We start from the raw sequence: 20,810 nt of genomic DNA on the forward strand, positions 1-20,810 counted from the left end.
CTGCTCATTATTTAGTCACAAGATGGCGCCAAGCAGTCAAAACAGAAAACTGACAGAGGTGAAACCAGCTGAATGGAGCATAGACAAATCTACTTATTATTCAGTCACAAGATGGCGTCAAACAGTTAAAAATGCAAAACTGACAGAAATGAATAAAGCCGAATGTAACACACTAACCTGCACATTATTCAGTCACAAAATGGCACCAAACAGTCAAAAAAATGTGAAGGTAAAAGAAATTAAACCAGCTGAATGGAGCATATCTATGTTTTATTTAGTCACAAGATGGTGCCAAAGTCAAAAACGCTAAACTGACAGAAATGAAACCAGTTTTATAAGCATTAATCAATAACAAAATGACACCTAACAGTCAAATAAAACGCAAAATTGACAGAAAATTAAACCAGCTAAATGGAGCAAACAGTAATCTATGTATTATTCAGTCACAAGGTGGCGCCAAACAGTCAAAAACACAAAACTTACAGAAGTTAAACCAGCTGAATGGACCTGCACATTATCCAGTCACAAGACAGCACCAAACATTCATAAATGCAAAACTGACAGAAATTAAACCGGTTAAATAGAGAATATACTAACCTATGTATTATTCCTTCACAAGACTGTGCCAAACAGTAAAAAATGCAAAACTGACAGAAATGAAACCAGTTGAGTGGAGCATACACTAGCCTGCACATTATCCAGTCACAAGGTGGTGGCAAACAATCAAAAATGCAAAACTTCCAGAAGTGAAACTGGTTGATTGGAGCATACATTAACCCAGGGGTAGGGAACCAATGCCTTGAAAGCCACATGTGGTTCTTTGACCAAAAATATATGGCTCTCCAGTTGTCTCCCTTCAATAAACAATTTAAACTGTCAATAAAAATCAGTTTCCTATTGAAATTACAATTAAAATGACCGTTTTATTGTATATTTTTACAGCAAAATGAATAAGAATAAACATAAAAAGACATTTCTATGTGCATGAGCAGCACTGTGGATTAACTTGAATCAGACACCAATATTATGCAACTTACATTTCTATGGTAACCTTGCGCACATAAATTCACACAACATTCATGAGTGTTGATGACAAAAAGAAAAAAAAAAAACTATGAATATTCCTTTCTCAATACATGGGCTTGCTCGACATGTGATGCTTATATATCCCCAATGGCTCTTAAAAAGAATGCATTTGCCAAGAAAAAAATCTAAAATGGCTCTTTGCTGAAAAAAGGTTCCTCACCTCTCCATTAACCTGTGCATTATTCAGGTACAAGATTTGTCCACACAGTCAAAAAAAAATGCAAAACTGATGGAAGTTAAACCAGCTGAAAGGAGCATTAATGAAATAAAACCGGCTGAATGGAGCATACACTAACCTGCACATTATTGAGCCACAAGATGGCGCCAAACAATAAAAAAACACAAAACCTGACAGGGATGAAGCCGGTTGAATTGAGAATAGACCAACCTGCATATTATAATTTTTCAAGACGGCACCATACAGTCGTAAATGCTTTTAAACTGACTGAATGGGGAATATACTAACCAACAAATTATTTATTCTCAAGACTGTCAAACAGTCAAAAACTGTGGTTTGACTGACAAGGAGATGCATACGAATGTGAGGGTCATGTTGATTCAAAGTTCCCTTATCAGCCTGTGTTATCAAGCGGATGTTGCAACTGACCAATCAGAATTGAGTATTTTAGACAGCAGTGAGTTAACAAGACAATGAACAGCTCTTTTTCATTAACAACAACGTTAACAATGGCAAACAAATACTAATGTATTATTCATTGTTTGTTCATGTTAGTGAATACATCAAAAGTAACAAACAAAATGTAAAATCAATTATTTGGACTCAGACAGCACAATGTATTTATGGTTGCTGTCCAAAATATACTTGTACTGTTTTATTGTTCAGGGTCACATTTTTGTCTCTCTTTATTTATTTATTTATTTTTTGACATTTCTTATAGTTGTTGGAGTAATCATAATAAATAATAGGCTTGATAATACTAACAATTGTAATTTATTTTACTGTTTTTATTGTTTTATTGACTATTATTTTAGAACTTAATCATAAAAAAATAAAGATTTTTAGACTAAATCAGATTAAATTCAAATCACACACTTCTGTCAGTCTCCGGCAAAGGCACTGCCATTAAGACGGTAATTGAAAAGGCTTTTCTCCACACATTAAAGACTTCCTCCGTCCATCTGCACTTCCCTGAGGGCAGAATGTCTTCCGTGTTGTTTATTAAAACCAAACTCTGTCGTGGTCATCCTGTCCTTTTGTTCTCTGAAAGCCACAGAGAAGTCAAATACAATGCAATAAAAAAGTCTCTTACAGACTATTAAAAAAAAGTGGAAGACTTTGTATTGCTTGAGACCCAGAGCATAAAAAAGGTCAGTGAAAATATATATATATTTAATATTTCTGTAAGATTTACTATAAATGATATGCATTTCAATATAATTTAGCATATATATACATGTATATATACATATATTTTTTGGTTATTATGTTTATTTTCTTTTCTTTTTATTTCTTTAAGGTGCTCTATGTAAGTTTTTGACTCTTCTAAAGCATACAATACCATAATATAATTGCAGATATTTAAGAAACATGCTAAGTGAACATTCTTGTTTTTCTGTAAAACAATGCTGAAGTCAGATATTCTGCTTTAAAAATTTGTTTTCCGTGCCGTAACAGCTGTCTTTGTTTTGGTTCTTTTAACCCGCCCAATGCCAGTTCAGCCAATTATATTTCAGTAACCCGGGTTGCCATGGTGGAAAACTGCGTATTTCATTCATTCAGTCATGAAGGCTCTCAAAGCATGCAAATAATATAAATATTATGAACATAAACATTAGATCAGCAGGTTACATTGTAACCCCATGTTCTAACAACATGCTATGTGAGGAGATTTGCAATGAAATGCAATTTCTGGTTTGCACCAGGCGAAAAAGGACAGAAATTTAAATACAAGCATTCATAAGCACAGAATATGCACTCACTCATGAACTGGTAAGGTTTATAATCTAACTAACAAATATTTAACCTTTTATTTTTATTATTAAATGTAGACGCTGAATCACGGTGTTGGTTTTGAGTCGCAGTTTATTTTATTTTCAAGATCTGAGGTGAACCATCTGCTGCTGCTTTCAGTAGTATGCCAAAAATGTCTAGTAAAATTTTATTCAAACTCACATTATTAGCTTTAAACATTAAATAAAGCGCATGAGGTGTACCTGAGGTGATGGCAGTTTATTCTGTTGTTTAGCTGCGAGAAATAAAAGCCGTTTCTAATATATAATTTCAAGGTGTTGGTTAGAGCAAACTGCTTTTAATATGGAAAATATTTCTTCTATCGCATGCCGTTGCTTTTATATAGAAAATCAGCCTTTTATATTTAAATCAGCCTTTAGGCTCGATAGTCGGACTCTCTCCTTAATCTGGCAACCTGTGCTTGCTTTTGTTTGGATCCAGGAATATAATACCTAGTTTAACCACTGGGTGTCAAACTTACATACTGCTCCTTTGCCATTTCTGCTACGATGAATAACGACAATTTATCATTATTATGTATTATGATAATAACAAAAATAATAATTGTTATTTTAAGCAAAGAAGACACTAACAGTAGTGACAATAATAATAATAATAATAATAATATTTTTGTATTTAATTATTTTAAGCTTGAATTGTTCTATTGATATATTAAATGATATATGAATTCCATTAAACTGTCAACATATTTCATTTTTTATTATTCCTCATTATTATTATTATTATTATTATTTTATTTATGTATTTAAAATAATGTTTTATTAGTATTTTTAGTACATATTTATATATAATGTAGTAAATAACACTTAATTTCATTTATATCACTTTCCTTATTTTTCATTTCCTAACGAAAACCCACATGAACACAGGGAGAACATGCAAACTCCACACAGAAATGCCGACTGACCCAGCCAAGGCTCAAACCTGCGACCATCTTTCTGTGAGGCGTTTATGCTACCCACTGAGCAACTATGATGCCTATTATTATTATTATTATTATTATTATTATTATTATTATTATGTGAATTATTATTATTATTATTTTAAAATTTATGAATAAAAAAAAATCTGTGTTTTATTAAAACAAAGCCATGTACAGGCCATTTTGTCCTTTTTGTTCTCCTCCAAAAAACACAGACAACTCAAATACAATAAAATGCAATAAAAAAGACTCTTTGACGGATAAAAAAAAAAAAAAAAAAAAGTGTCAGACTTTGTTGTGCTTAAGCCCCAGAGGATAAGACACTTACCTGCCTAGGGGAAAGAGAGCGGCATGAAAAACTGGAAGTTGAAGCTAGGACATTTAAGCCAAGGGGATTGAGATCCCTGGAGAAAGACCCGTGTCATGCACTCGTCTGCAGGCCGGATCGAGGGTCAGATGCAGGCCGCAGTCAGGTCGTCCCGTGGGCCAATCTATGTTGTGCTCATTGGCTGAAAGGAGCCAAGCTGAAGGGCAGAAACAAACACACACACACACACGCTGGGATCTGAACACTGATTGTGTGTTTGTGCACTCATTCCTCTGGGCTAAAACACGAGAGCAGCACAGCAGACGGACACTGGCCCTTAATGACCCACAAAGGGAAGATGAACTGGGAGTGAAAGAGAGATGGAAGTACATTTGTTACTATATAACCATAAAGCTGTAAAGTTTCCTACAAAGCTACAAATTGCATTTTGTTTTATCTTGTTTATCATAAAATCAAAGCTATAAAATATAAACAAATAAGGTGGCACAGTGACTCAGTGGTTAGCACTGTCACCTCTGACTCTGTGTAGAGTTTGCATGATCATCCTGTGTACATGTGGGTTTTCTCCGGGTGCTCTGTTTTTTATAGGTGAATTGAATAAGCTAAATTGGTCTTAGTGTATGTGTGTGCATGTGAGAGTTTATGGGTGTTCCCAGAACTGGGTTACAGATGGAATGGCATCCACTGTGTATAAGAAATGCTGGATAAGTTGGCGGTTCATTCTGCTGTGGCGACCCCTGATTAATAAAATGAATAAGCTGAAGAATAATGAATAAAAATAAATATTTTTTTTATTTTTATATTCTCAATATGCCTCACATTTGTCATTTAATTTCTTACAACATTTTTGTCATTTTATTTTATTGCTAATTATTTTATACAAATTCTGACCTTTTGTCATGCATTTTTAACGAATGTTCCTTTTTTGCTAGTGCTGTGCACAGCGTCAAAGTCCCTTTAAGGTATTCTATAGCCTTTGGCAGGGTTTCCACGGGTGGTGGTGATGGGAAATATCATATAATTAAAAAAAATCTATTCCAGGCATTTAAAGTTACCTCCTATTTACCAGGGAGTCTTTCAGGTTATTTGCCTATAAAGCTTAAAATGACTGATTTGGCAGGAAATTTACTTTCATTAACACGAATATTTGCTGCATTTTTTGTGTTGTTTTGCTGTGAAAATATTACAAAATTTACACATCTTGGTTTTTTGTTAATTATTTAAACAAGAACCATTGGTCTCTAATTTCTATAATGTGAACACAGAGTGAAGTGTTTACCTCTTAACCGGATAAATCCTACAACATCATCATATGTGATACATGAATGACGCTAAATGACACTATAAAGAATTATTAAAGTCATTTTTTAATTTTATTTTATCATTATGTCATTCTGACATAATGATAAAATAAATATGTCATTCTGATTCTGACCTTTTGTCATGCATTTTTAACAAATGTTTAGTTTTTGTTAGTGCTGTATGCAGGGTTCCCATGGGTCATGGGATTTCTAGAATATCAAAGAATTATAAAAGGTCTATTCCACACTAAAAAATCCTGATTGCCTTACATTTTTAAGCTGAATCAAATTAACCTTAAAAGTCCATTGAACTTATATTATGTTAAACTGACTTGAAACAGCTTGCATGACTCATAAAGTTAAGTTTGAGCATGACTAACTTAGTTTAAGAAGTTACAATGACCTAAAAACATGCTGTCAGGGCTAATTAATCATGTAATTTTTAACAGTGAAGGCAAAAGTCTGGAATTTTTTTGTCCAAGTCCTGGAGGATCAGAGACTTCTGTTTGTCATTAAAATGTTTGCTTCCCGTTTATCCACGTGTATTAATTTCCTGTAGTGTTTCAGGTATTTTCCTATTGTTAAGTGTAGCCTATTTTTGACTGCCATTTTATTCCTTTCTTATTTGTCAACAGACAATCAAATGCAGTCACCAGGCTCAACCTGGTACTGTAGATTACTTTCTGTATCCCTCTTGGATAAAATGGGAAACAATTCTGATCATTGAGACCTAAAATGTCTGATTTGGCAGCAAATTTTCTTTGATGTATGGCAATGTTTGCTGCATTTCTTGAAAGTTTTGCTGTGAAAATATGCACATTTAGTTCTTCATTATTTATTTGATCATTGGACCATTTATCAAGAACCATTGGTCGCTGTCATTTATATAAATTGAACTCTGAGAACAAAAAGAGAAAGTGTTTGCCTCTTATCCAAAGAAAGCCCACTCCATCATATTTGATTCATGAATAGATCAAATAATCAATATAAAGAACTGGCAAAATCTCAAAAACAGCATCAGAAAATTCATTTTAAAATATACAATTTTAATGACGATACAACAAAGTATTAAAGTCCTACATATTTTCTTAATTGCTATTTATTAAAAAAATAATTTTCTTCGTTTCAACTATATATTTTTATAATTATTTTTAGAGCATAAGGTGTTATTTTATTTATTTATTTTTTAAAATTACAATGCAAGTACACAATTGCTGTTCTGCAGCTTTACCCACATTGCTTTTCATGACCAGTCAAAGTGGCCCATGAAATGTGAAAGAGCTTTAATGAGTCGACACACTGCCTTTGTTTGTCTAAATTCTGCCTTTGTTTTCTCTGTCAGGACAACTACACGTTTGCCCAGCCTGGCATTCAGATCAAAGTGAAGGCGCTGGAAGAGCTCGTCAGCAGAATAGATGGTAAGATCATCTTCACTAACACATCTACCATTGCAGTTCACTCTGCCTACAGTTCAAGGCAGTTGTACTTATTTAGTTTTGTTTACCTTAGAACTGAAAAACTACACTTTAAATGAACAATACAGAAATATTTATAGACTTTTTTGGTCACTTTATTAAAAAAAAAAAACATTTAAAATTTCCTCTTTTTTTAGTCATACATTAAAAAGAATTGTACTTCAGAAAAAGTACATATGTTTAAAATACACCATTGTTTAATTGGACATTCTGTCTGGGAATAGTTGATAGTTGTAGTTATTTAGAATATGTCATTTAAAACATAATCACAAAAAAATTATGATTTCTATATTAAACAATCTGTTCTTGACATTTTGAGATTAAGTAAATGATTAAAGACTAAACACACTCACTGGCCATTTTATTAAGTACACCTAATTGGACTCACTTTTGCCTTCAGAACTGCCTTAATCCTTTATGGCACAGATTCAACAAGGTACTGGAAATATTCCTTAGAGATTTTGGTCCATATTTACATGACAGCATCACAGAGTTGCTGCAGATTTGTTGGCTGCACATCCATGATGCGAATCTCCCATTCCAACACATTCCAAAGGAGCTCTATTGGATTGAGATCTGGTGACTGTGGAGGCCATTTGAGTACAGTGAACTCATTGTCATGTTCAAGAAACCAGCCTGAGATGATTCACACTTTATAACATGATGTGTTATCCTGCTGGAAGTAGCCATCAGAAGATGGGTGCACTGTGGTTATAAAGGGATGCATATGGTCAGCAACAATGCTCAGGTAGGCTATAGCGTTGACACGATGCTCAATTAGTACTAACGGGCTCAAAGTGTGCCAAGAAAATATCCACCACATCCTTACTAGCCTGAACTGTTCACACAAGGCAGGATGGATCCATGTTTTCATGTTGTTGACGCCAAATTCTGATCCTACCATCTGAATGTCGCTGCAGAAATTGAGACTCATCAGACCAGGCAACATTTTTCCAATATTTTATTGTCCAATTTAGGCGAGCATGTGCAAACTGTAGCCTCAGTTTCCTGCTCTTAGCTGACAGGAGTGGCACCTGGTGTGTTCTTCTGCTGCTGTAGCCCATCTGCCTCAAGGTTGGACATGTTGTGCATTCAGAGATGCTCTTCTTTATACCTCAGTTGCAACGAGTGGTTATTTGAGTTACTCTTGCCTGTAGCAGTTGGACAGGTGTACCTAATAAAGTGGCCGGTTAGTGTAGATTCTTCAAATTCTTCAAATGATTTCTTCATTTTTTTAAATGCTACTTTCAAAAGCACCTGTTTGTACCTGCTAAAAACTACTGTTTGTTTTATTTGTGTATTATGTGTATGTAGTGTAAATTTTTATCTTTGTCACTTAAAAATATAGCTAAGAATTTTGTTTACCCACTTTAGCCTACTTTATTTTTATTTTGTCACCTTTTAAGGCTTTGTTTTTAAAATATTGCAGTTAGTTTGGCTGCATTACCCAGACAACTCGCAGAATAGTAAAACCAACATCACAAAGAATCGTGATAAAAATCTTGAATCATGCTTTTCCTGAAAAAAATGTTTATATATATTATTATTATATATATTATTATTATTTTATTTTTTTGCATATCGCCCACCCTTACTATGAATAGATCAAACACATTTATGAAAGCTACTTTGGGCCTCACCATGTGCCATTTGTTCTGCTCTTTAATCCGAGTCATTTCTTTTTTTTACGCCCTCAAAAGCTTCAGCAAAAATAAGATGTCATGACTGCCAGTAGTGGAGTCCTTTAAATATGATCCCATCTCTTTTGCCCTTTGCCCTCTCGATTGACATGAACGAGTTGTTTGGAACCAAAAATACCGGTGCAAAACTGCAAGGAGGTGTTTTTTCTGCCAAGGTGTGATCTTGTTCAACGCCTTGGAAAAAAAATAGTTGTTTTACCAAGGTGTTGGACATTTCTGTTTCTTGGAATCACACATTTCCGTTATGCCACTAGTCCGCCTCTGTTTTTTTTCCCTCTTTGTGAGAGTGTTTATACCATCTGGACGCCTCCTCCCCGTTCAGAGTGTTTGGTGTGATAAGCTGAACGGCCCACACTGAAACACACTTGGTGAGAGCCGCCGTGCGCCTCTTTCCCATCCATCAGCTTCCACGAGCAACGTAAGCGATAGCAGACCCCACAGTCTCACCGGGGAGCGCAGAAGAGAAATCAATTCCCCATAAGCCCCTGCGATTAGGCTGTGAAGGCAAATGGAAGTGGGTTGAGAGGAGAGACGAATGGAGTGGACTGAGCGAGGGGGAAACAAATCGCACTTTCAAAGGGTCAGAGAGGCAGCATAGCCTGTGTGGATGTAAACAGGTGTCTTTTATGTCGGAATGAGGAAAACTGACATAATTTTAGATGCAGCTAATCAGATATATTTCAATAGAGATGTATAAGAGTAATATAAGTATCGAGATCAGTCTTAAAAATAAAACATTTGCATAATAAAACTCATACATCAACAACACAATTCACATTTACAAAATTAAATTTGTAAACTTGAAAACACACAATTCAAGAATTCACAATTAAATATATTTTTGGCAAATAAATTTGATATGTGTATTTACACACATGTAAATGTAAACTTATACACATGTAAATTTGTGTTTAATTTACAATTTGGATTTGTCTATTTTTAAATCGTGTTTTTAATTTATGAATTGGGTTTTTATATATTATGTATAGTTTTAAATTTACAAATTAGTTTTGTGTAGTTTTGAATCGTGTTTTGAAACTACGAATTGGATTTGTGTATTTTTGAATCATGTTTTAAATCTACAAAGTGGATATGTGTATATTCGAATCATGTTTTAAATTTACAAATTGGATTTTGGTAGTTTTGAATCGTGTTTTAAATTTACAAATTGGATTTGTGAAATTTGGAGTCGTGTTCTGAATCTACGAATTGGATTTGTGTATTTTCGAATCGTGTTCTGAATCTACGAATTGGATTTGTGTATTTTTGAATCGTGTTCTGAATCTACGAATTGGATTTGTGTATTTTCGAATCGTGTTCTGAATCTACGAATTGGATTTGTGTATTTTTGAATCGCGTTTTGAATCTACAAATTGGATTTGTGTATTTTCCAATCGTGTTCTGAATCTACGAATTGGATTTGTTTATTTTCCAATCGTGTTTTGAATCTACGTATTGGATTTGTGTATTTTTGAATTGTGTTTTGAATTTACAAATTGGATTTGGGTATTTTAAAATCATGTTTTGAATCTACGAATTGGATTTGGGTATTTTCTCATTGTGTTTTGAATTTACGAATTGAATTTTTGGCATTTTTGAATCATGTTTTGAATTTACGAATTAGATTGGTCTATTTATGAATCATTTTGGAATTTACGAATTGGATTTGTGTATTTATGAATCGCATTAGAGTTTATGACTTGGATTTTGTACATTTTTGAGATTGATCTGGCTCCATAAAGAAGTATGCAGAATAAGATCATATATAAAGTACAAATAAACAGACAATAGCTTAATCATAACCGGGTAATAAGCCAGTTAAAAAAAAAAAGAAGTATTTATTTTAAAAAATTATCACTAATATAGCATATTTATCTGTACGTTTTTTTTTTTAAATGTATTCTTAAATTTAAAACTATAATTAATATTAATTGATAATTCAAAGCTATTTGAATACATAATAAAGTAAATAATTTTATATAACACAAAAAATAAAGAAATATAATATTAAGTAAATAATGTTAAATTATTTATATATATATATATATATATATATATATATATATATATATATATATGTATGTATGTGTATATATATATATATGTATATATACATGTGTATATATATGTATATATATATGTATATATATATATATATGTATATATATATATATATATACATATATATATATATATATATATATATATATATATATATATATATATATATATATATATATATATATATATATATATATATATACATATATACATATATATATATATATATATATATATATATATATATATATACATATATACATATATATATATATATACATATATATATATATACATATATATATATATATATATATATATATATATATATATATATATATATATATATATATATATATATATATATATATATATGTAAATGTACATGTAATTATTTCACATAATATAAATAATTATTTAGGAAAAACTTACTATTTTGTTACAATAGTGTTTTAATGTAAAAGGTTTTTAATTTGGAGCAAAAATAATAATCAGGGTCAGGGGAGTGCCTTTATTGCATCAGATAGATATCACTTTACTCACCTTATTAGTTTATTTTTTTTCTAAATCATCCTGCGTTCTTGAGCCCAAAAACTCAGAATTTGTTCAGACTGTATGCAAACTTACCTGGGTCAAAACCCAAGTGCAACAGGCCTCTGGTAAGAGATGAATGAAGTGGACTGAGCGAAGGGGAAACAAATCACACTTTAAGAGGGTCAGAGAGGCAGCAGTCAAGCATGTGTATACAGGTGTTTTTTTTTTTTTTTTTTTTTCTCATGTCGGAATAAGGAAAACTGGCAATCTTAGATGCATGCTGCTAATAAGTAGTCATGTGTGAATAATGACACTGGTTCTGAATCGATGTTAACAGTTCGCCTTCACTGGCTAACATGTTACGCAACGTATAATTAATCATGTTATTGAGTATATTTAGTAATCCTCCAGGCTGTTATTGAATGTGCTTGACAGCCATTAGTTATTTTAATAAAGCATAAAGTTGTTTATGGAAATGAAATGTCGGTGTATAAAATTGTAATTGATTGACCAAAATAATGGTTTGTAAAACTGTTTTTTTTTGTGTGAGTGTGTCTTTTTGTTAACACTAAAATAATAGTCCATTAATATTAATGGATTTACTAAAATGAACAAACATTAACTTATAGACCAATATTTTTAAAGTGTTCAAAAAGACACAATTATTTTGATCAATCAATTATAATTTGAAACACAAGTACTTGCTTATTACCCTTATTAGCCAATATTTTAATCACAATTAGCAGGTTATAAGAGAAAGGTTAATAATGGAAATTGTTGCTTTAAGCGTTGCCAAAAAAAATGTAACACTTTAAAATAATGATGCTGTATTTAATAGTTAATGGATTTACTGAAATGAACAAACATTAACTAATGAACGCTTATTACATTAAGTAACATTTGTTTTAAGTAACAGTTTCTGTTATTAATCACTGGCTTATTATTAATATATTGGCTGTTTATTTGTAGTTATGAAGTCTACATCCCTAATCCTATACTCAATACTTAAACCTAACTACAAAATTTATAATTATTATTAAGCATCAAATTAGTAGTTTATTGGGCAACACTTTAAGTCTCAATTGATGCCATTAACAAACCATTAACTAACACTATTTTTAGTCCAAAAAGCTATTAAATGGCTGCTTGTTAATATTAAGGTAGGGTTTAGGTCTTGAGCAGGATTAAGGATGTGGAATAAGATTATACTTTATAATTTCTTATTAGCAGTTAATATCCTAATAATAGGCAGGTAAAAGGTAATAGGTGTTAATAGTGTGAAATGTGACTTAACAATTGTACACAATTGTACCTTAAATTACCTTTGTATACTTTAAATTGAAGTGATCCATATTTTAGATGCACAGTTTCACTTTTCCAATAAAAAGGTCCAGACTTTTTGCTGTGCTGCTTGGTTATATATCACAATTATATGACTGTGTAGATTTACACCAATATGCTAGATCGCTTGGACTGCATGCCTAATAAGCTGTAGGTCCTCCATGTTCTGGCGAAACAGCACTGATCGCTGAAGCATGGACTCTATAAAACCCCTGAAGATGCCCTGTGGGATCTGGCACAGAGACATTAGCAGCAAGTCCTTGTGAGGTTTGGATCAAACTTGCTTGTCCAGCACATCCTGCAAGTGCTCAGTTGGGTACAGATTTGGAAAATTTGAAGGCCGTGACCGAAAATGTGTGAAAAGTACGACTTTGAAAGTAGCCTAATCCACTAGGTAACATCATTGTGATGAAGGGGTGAACTTGGTCTGAGACTATGCTTATGTTTTTAGCATGTCAAATTTAGATCCATATGAAAGGCCAAACCCACAGTTTCCCAGCAGAACATTGCATAGAGCAGGATTGCCCAAATTTGGGCTGCGTCGGAAATCGCCTACTACTCAGTGTATACTTCATTTGAATTTAAATGTCCTACTCGACCATTAGAAAAGTACGTTCTATACAGAATGATAGTAGTATGAATGGAACTTGGACGTACTACATCCACCATTTTGTCATCATCACGTGACCTACCCGCGTCGCTTCACTCTCATTCACAAATTCTCTCGCAGTGCATCATGGGATAGCATAGCGTCCATCGAATGTGCACTTCTGAATCCCGCCCATAGTATTAGGTCATCCGGGTATTTCTCGCATACTGTTTTACGAATTCTATGAATTCGGACATACTACTCAGCTCGCATACTATTTTTAGCATACTATATAGTATGGAGATATGTGATTTCGGATACAGCCAAGGTCCTGGAAGGCCGATGTCTTGCAAAGTTTAATTTCAATCCCAATCATACACACCTATCTGTTAAAGACGTGACTGTTTACCCCCTCAACAACCCACAAACTGACCAAAAGCGTAGATCCAATGATGCCCATTCTCGCACTCGGTCAGTTGTAGAGCAGGCGATTGGGCAGCTGAAATGCCGGTGCGCTGCCTTGATAAGAGCATAGGGGTGCTTCTATACTGCCCTAAAAAAGTGTTCCTCTAATACAGGGATGTCGAACTGAATTCCTGGAGGGCCGCAGCCCTGCACAGTTTAGTTCCAACCCTGCTCCAACACACTTCAAACAAGCCTGAAGGACTCAATTAGTTTGATCAGGTGTGTTTAATTAGGGTTGGATCTAAACTGTGCAGGGCTGCGGCCCTCCAGGAATTCAGTTTGACATCCCTGCTCTAATACATCTGTGTCTCCCACAGACACGGATACTACTCCAGACAGTTAGGTGTCGCCTACAATTGAGGCAACTCTCTCCTCAAAGGATGTTAGTTCAGCAACCGGTTCCCCTGCCTGTTGGGTCCACACTTTGACGGTGCACATCTGTTTTTAACTTGTTTACAGTGTGATGTTCAGACCCCACTGCATTAACCGCGTCGGATAAACTCTCCCACTCCATTTTTTCTTTTGTTATTCATTTCGGAGGACAAACTTGCAAATAACACGGTTCTGTGAAGTTTCTCTTCTTGGTTGCTTTTGCCATTGCTTTTTCATTTCGTTTTGCCAAAGTGGAGTCATTACCATTTTTATACGGGGGAGGAGGCAGGGAGGGGTTTTGCGCTTGTGCATGTTGTGCTCAATTTCACGGTAATTCAGATGTACAAAGAGAATATGCATGGGATTCCGCGTACGGAGTGTTTCATACATCTGATTTTTTTACTCCGTTTAGACACATTTACAGCTTTGTTCGTACGCAATGTTTTAGTATTAATTCAACGCAAGTCTTTGTAGATGAGGCCCCTGGTCTAGCTGATCAAGCTCTTACTAGGCTTTCAGGAAACATCTGTGCAGGTGTGTTGAAGCAAGTTAGAGCTAAAATCTGCAAGACACCAGCCCTCCAGAACTGAGTTTGACTATCCCTGGCATAGAGCATCACACCCCCTTCACGCAATTGTCTTCATCCAAGGATACATCCTGAGGCCTGTTGTACAAAATGTGTTGAACAAACTCTGGGTTGCAGAGTATTTTTTTTATTTATTATTATTTATTTATTTATTTTTTTTAAACTGGTTAAGACACACAACCCTTAACACAAACATTCTCTGTTAACCCAAGGTTTAATCAAGAGTGAGTGAATAACTTTGGACCATTTCCAGTGTAAAACATGCAGCCAACGACACATGAGAGAGTAATTTTGATTCAGTTTGTCACAGTTCACTTCTGTGTTGACGATTAGGAGGCCAATCAGCACAATGCCAGAAGTGCGGTGCACTTTTTATGTGGTTAGGCAACGACTGAATCAGCTGCGTATTGTGCACGAGTGTTGCTGTTAATATTGTTATCATTTTAATATTAAATAATTCATAAGTTATACAGCAACCTCTAGTCTCTCCTCTATCTTTAAAAGTCTCTGTAGTTGTCTTGACAGCACAAACACTGCTGTCACCTCAATGAAAACTCCGCCTCTGCTTTCATTTTATTGGAGACTGATGTAACAAGCTTTTTTCGCTCAGAGTTGACTTGTTTTCAGCAGCGAGCGCACGGTGCAATGGTACCTCTCAATTTAAAAATGTGTTCGGTGTTATCGGCCCCTAAAGTGCAGGTCTACTGAATAATTTATTATTATTATTATTTTATTTATTTTTATTTTTTGAAGTTGTTGGCAATGGTAGCACTGCTTTTTTGCAAGCCTGCAGTGAAACACTGAGTAGATGTTTTACGGTCAATGATAAGCGCCTAACAAAATTTTTTCAACCGTTAAAAAATGCAAGTTGAAAAATGCAGGGCCCATCAGTGTCACTAAGCACACTGGAGAAGGGGCGGGACAATACCACATAACTGTCAGCAAATAATCTGCTGAAGACCTCAACTGCTCAAGCTGATTGTTTTTAGAACAGCACTTCTGTTTCTGCAGTCCAAATACAATTAGGTGGACACACACCCTAAAAGATCATCATCATGAATATGATTACCTTGCAACTTAAGGAAAATATCATTAAATTATTGCAAATCGGTCAACTGATTTTAATGTATTCATAGTTGAAGTCAAAGTATTTCCCAAATTATATTTGACAGATTAAGGAATTTTTCACAGTATTTCCTATAATATTTTTTTCTTCTGGAGAAACCTTTTTTTGATTTATTTAGGCTAGAATAAAAGCAGTTTTCAATTTTTAAAAAATATTTTAAGTTATTAGTATTATTATTCCTCTTACGCTATTCTTTTTTTTTTTTTTTTGATAGTCTACCGAAAAAAAAGGAAGGGGGGGGGGTATACATCGCTAATAATTCAGGAGGTCTAACAATACTGACTTCAGCTGTATATATATATATATATATATATATATATATATATATATATATATATATATATATATATATATATATATGTGTGTATATATATATATATGTGTGTATATGTGTAACTGTGTATGTATATATATATATATATATATATATATATATATATATATATATACAGTTGAAGTCAGCATTATTAGCCCCCCTTTTGATTTGTTTTTGCTTTTTTAATTATTTCCCAAATTGTGTTTAACAGAGCAAGGAAATTTTCACAGTATGTCTGATAATGTTTTTTCTTCTGGAGGAAGTATTATTTGTTTTATTTCGTCTAGAATAAAAGCAGTTATTAATTTTTTAAACACCCTCTTAAGGACAATATTATGAGCCCCTTTCAGCTAATTTTTTTTCGACAGTCTTCAGAACAAAACATCATTATACAATAACTTGCCTAATTACCCTAACCTGCCCAGTTAACCTAATCAACCCAGTTAAGCCTTTAAAAGTCACTTTAGGCTGCATAGAAGTGTCTTGAAAAATATCTAGTAAAATTGTATTTACTGTAATCATGGCAAAGATAAAACAAATCAGTTATTAGACATGAGTTATTAAAACTATTGTGTTTAGAAATGTGTTGTGAACAATCTTCTCTCTGTTAAACAGAAATTGGGGAAAAAATAAACAGGGGGTCTAATAATTCTGACTTCAACTGTGTGTGTATACACACACACACACACACACACACACACACACACACACACACATATACACACACACACACACACACACATATATATATATATATATATATATATATATATATATATATATATATATATATATATATATATATATATATATATATATATAGGTGTGTGTGTGTGTGTGTGTGTGCAAACTGGCTTCGTGCAACAAGCACATACATACAGCCATCCACGAGACTCATTGAAAGAGACAACCTTCCTTTACTGCTCCAAGGTCCAGTTCTCAGGGCTCTTGTGTTCAGTGTAGAAGCTTTTAATCGTGGACAGGGTCATTATAAGCACTATGATGGCTCTTTGACTGTGCAGTCTCGTACTGAGTAACGCAGCAGAGTTCAGTGCACTGTGTGTTGTGACACATTTCTCCTTTAACCATCATAACACTGATGTAGGACTTGTGCCACAGTAGACTTTCTGTTCGCTTGGACTAAACAGGATAGCCTTCATTGCCTTCACGCATCAGTGAATCTTGGATGCTCAACACGCTTTTGTCAGTTTGCGGTTGGTTCCTCTCAGAGCACTGCTGGTGAACTCTCACCACCGCTGACCGTTTCCATTTCAGAGATTCCTTGACCCAGTTGTCTTGACATAAGTTGGCCCTTGTCAAAGGCACTGTGTGTGTGTGTGTGTGTAATTTATGTACAGTTGAAGTCGAATTAATAGCCTTCCTGTTAAATTTGAATTCTTACATTTTTTTTCCCCCCAATTTCTGTTTAACGGAGAGAACACATTTTAAACATAATGTTTTAGTAATAATTATTACTTTTTAGCTATAATTAGTAATCTTTAATAAATGATTTATTTTATCATTACCATGATAACAGTATATATTTTACTGGTTGTTTTTCAAAATACTAGCATTCAACTTAGTGTAATTTTAAAGCTTACCTAGGTTAATTCGCTTAGCTAGTCAAGTTATTATAGAACAGTTGTCAGCATAAAATTACTTGAGGGGGCTAATAAAATTTATCTTAATTATTTAATTTTATTTGAAATAATGCAGCTTTTCTTCTAGCCAAAATAAAACAGTGAAGACTTTTTCCAGAATAAAAAAATAATATCAGAAAAAAACCTGTGAAAATCCTTGCTCCATTAGATATCACTTGAGAAATAATAGAAAACGCATAAATATTTCACAGAAGGGTGAATAATTTTGCCCTCAACCTTATAAATATATTGTTGATTATATATTAATATTTTAATTGTAGGTCGAGTTGTGAGATCTGCTGTGTACAGGATTTAGGCCCAATAAGTAATAATTCTGTTTTGTCTGAGTTTAAGAGAAGGACATTGTTGGTCATCCAGTCTTTAACGTCTTTAATATACTCAGTTAGCTTAGACAGTTCAGACAGATTCACTGATTTCATTTTTTTTATATATATATATATTTTTTTTTTCTCTTATTTGTATAAAAACGTATTATAGATTGTATAAATGTTTTTGTTCTGTTTTGTACTTATCAAGCAGGGATGTTAATAATGCATTAGTAAATGTTGTACAAGCATTGTTCATAATTACTTCATGTTAGTAAATACATTATCTTACCTTATTGTAAAGTGTGACCACTATTCTTTACTTTAGTCAGATTCATTCAGAACAACTTTATTCAGTTTTTGGGTTGAAGTGAGACTGCAAAAGAAGTGAATTTATGCTAATATTGAAACCCCACAGCAGTGACTCACTCCATTAGTTGAACCCATTATGATGCAACTCTTACGTAACGCTTCCCAGATCATTCATTATTAAACCCTTGTTTTATAAAATCTTGTCTTTGCTTTATTCATGGCGGCGATGGGTTTCCATTTCCCTTCTGATCGTTCCGACTCCACTTCTCTGCGCCTTCACAGACCTGTCACATTTTCTCCATCAATATCTATCAGCACTCTAGTCAATACAGCCGCTTTGGAAAGCCATTCTTATTCCGCTCAAAGGCCGAGCATGAGCTTATCGGAGAAATCCCTCTCTTACTCTCGAGGAGCTAAGCACCAGACCTCCTTTTTCCTTTTACCTTCTCCCTCCGCATTCAGTCGAATATAATTACACACACGTTAGGGGTCTATAATGTTAATTCGGTGAAACAGGTGTGGGGAGAATTCAACAATAGCCTCGATCTTAGCTCAGGGCCAGAGTGCTTCTTTAAACAATGAGCTTCATACATGGGTTACAAAAGCTAATCCCAATGCAGCACTTTGCACAATCTCCCTGCAAATGGACATAAACCCCCTCCTGTGTTTTCTTCTGTACACCCACAGAGGACGTTCACGTGCACTTTCAGAAGTGTGAGGTGGAATATCTGCAGTTTGCTTTCCGCTGGATGAATAATCTGCTGATGAGGGAGCTGCCGCTGCGCTGTACCATCCGCCTGTGGGACACCTACCAGGTACTGCTGAACCCAAAAAAAACAGTCAGCAGATTAGAATATGTCAGAAAAGTCTTTACGTGAGCTTCTGTGTCAGTTTTTTCTTTTGTTTTTTGACTTTCATGTGGTCAGTTTTGACATGAAGGGTGTTGATCAAGAGCATCAGTGGTGGTCGTTTTTGGATCTGCTGATGCGTTTGAACCTCCAACCTTTTGGTTACCAGCCAAAAAGCAGAACTGCTAGTAGGGGTGTACATATTTGTGCTGAGAATTAGGTTTTCAGTTCAGTTACTTTGGTGCATTTCATAAATATTTTTTAGAAAATGTGCTGATTTCACAACACAACTGGAGCAAGAGTGTTTTTTTTTTTTTTTATAGAAATATCTGAGTTTACCTTCTCCTTTTTTGGGAAAAAAATTACTTTACCAGCCAATTATTATAATATATTAAATAATAATATATAGTAATAATAATAATATAGTACATTTTATTTTTTTCTTCCAAAGTATTTATTTATTTTTCTTTTATAGTATATTATTCATTCATTCACAGCGGAATGACCCAACAACTTATCCAGCATATGTTTTACACTTCAGATGTCCTTCCAGCTGCAACCCAGTACTGGGAAACAGCCATACACACTTATTCACACACACACACACACTACGACCAATTTAGCAATTAATATTCACCTATACTGCATCTCTTTGGACTGTGAACACATAGAGAGAATGCAAACTCCACACAGAAATGCCAACTCACCCAGCCGGGACTCGAACCAGCGACCTTCTTGCTGTGAAGCGACAGTGCTAACTACTGAGTCACAATGTCGCCTATATTATTCATTCATCTTCTTTTTGGCTTAATCCCTTTATTACTCTGGGGTTGCCACAGCGGAATGAACCGGCAACTTATCCAGCATATGTTTTATGCAGCGCATGCCCTTCCAGCTGCAACTTATAACTAGGGAAACACCCATACATTCTTATTCACACATATACACTATGGACAGTTTAGCCTACCCAGTTCACCTATAGCGCATGTCTTTGGACTGTGGGGGAAACCAAAACTCTCAGAGGAAACCCATGCCAACATGGGAGGAACATGTTTCTGTCCACACAGAAACTGCCAACTGGCCCAGCCGAGGCTCAAACCAGCGGCCTTCTTGCTGTGAGGCGACATCGCTACCCACTGCGCCACCGCGCTGCCCTCCTATATTACATTATATTATATTATATTATATTATATTATATTATATTAACATATTTATATTATTTATTTTAGATTGTATTATTTTGTATTGATATTGAATTATATATTGTAAAAATTAATTATATATTTAAAAATTACAAATATTACTTTATGTTGATATAGCTTTAGAGCCTGTTTACATGTTAAATAAATACAAATATTTGTTTAGTAATACTTAGCATATAGTTACAAACCTTATATGAACATAGATCATAGTAAATTAGTATCAATAATAATAATAATAATAATAATAATAATAATAATAGTAGAAGTATTTGTAGTAGTAGTAATTG

The 20,810-nt window shown here is 33.9% G+C and overlaps 1 protein-coding gene across 2 annotated transcripts in view; it reads left to right on the forward strand.

The window, feature by feature from the left end:
- Positions 1-20,810, forward strand: part of tbc1d22b (TBC1 domain family, member 22B) — a 122,851-nt gene that overhangs the window by 69,213 nt on the left and 32,828 nt on the right. For both annotated transcript variants that reach the window (XM_087264383.1, XM_087264384.1), the window contains 2 exons: positions 6,973-7,048; positions 19,161-19,288. In XM_087264383.1, coding sequence (XP_087120509.1) covers positions 6,973-7,048; positions 19,161-19,288 — 204 coding nt within the window. The remainder of the gene's footprint in view (positions 1-6,972; positions 7,049-19,160; positions 19,289-20,810) is intronic.

This window comes from Danio rerio, chromosome 8 (genome assembly GCF_052040795.2).
Source record: "Danio rerio strain M-AB ecotype USA chromosome 8, GRCz13ab, whole genome shotgun sequence".
NCBI lineage: Eukaryota > Metazoa > Chordata > Actinopteri > Cypriniformes > Danionidae > Danio > Danio rerio.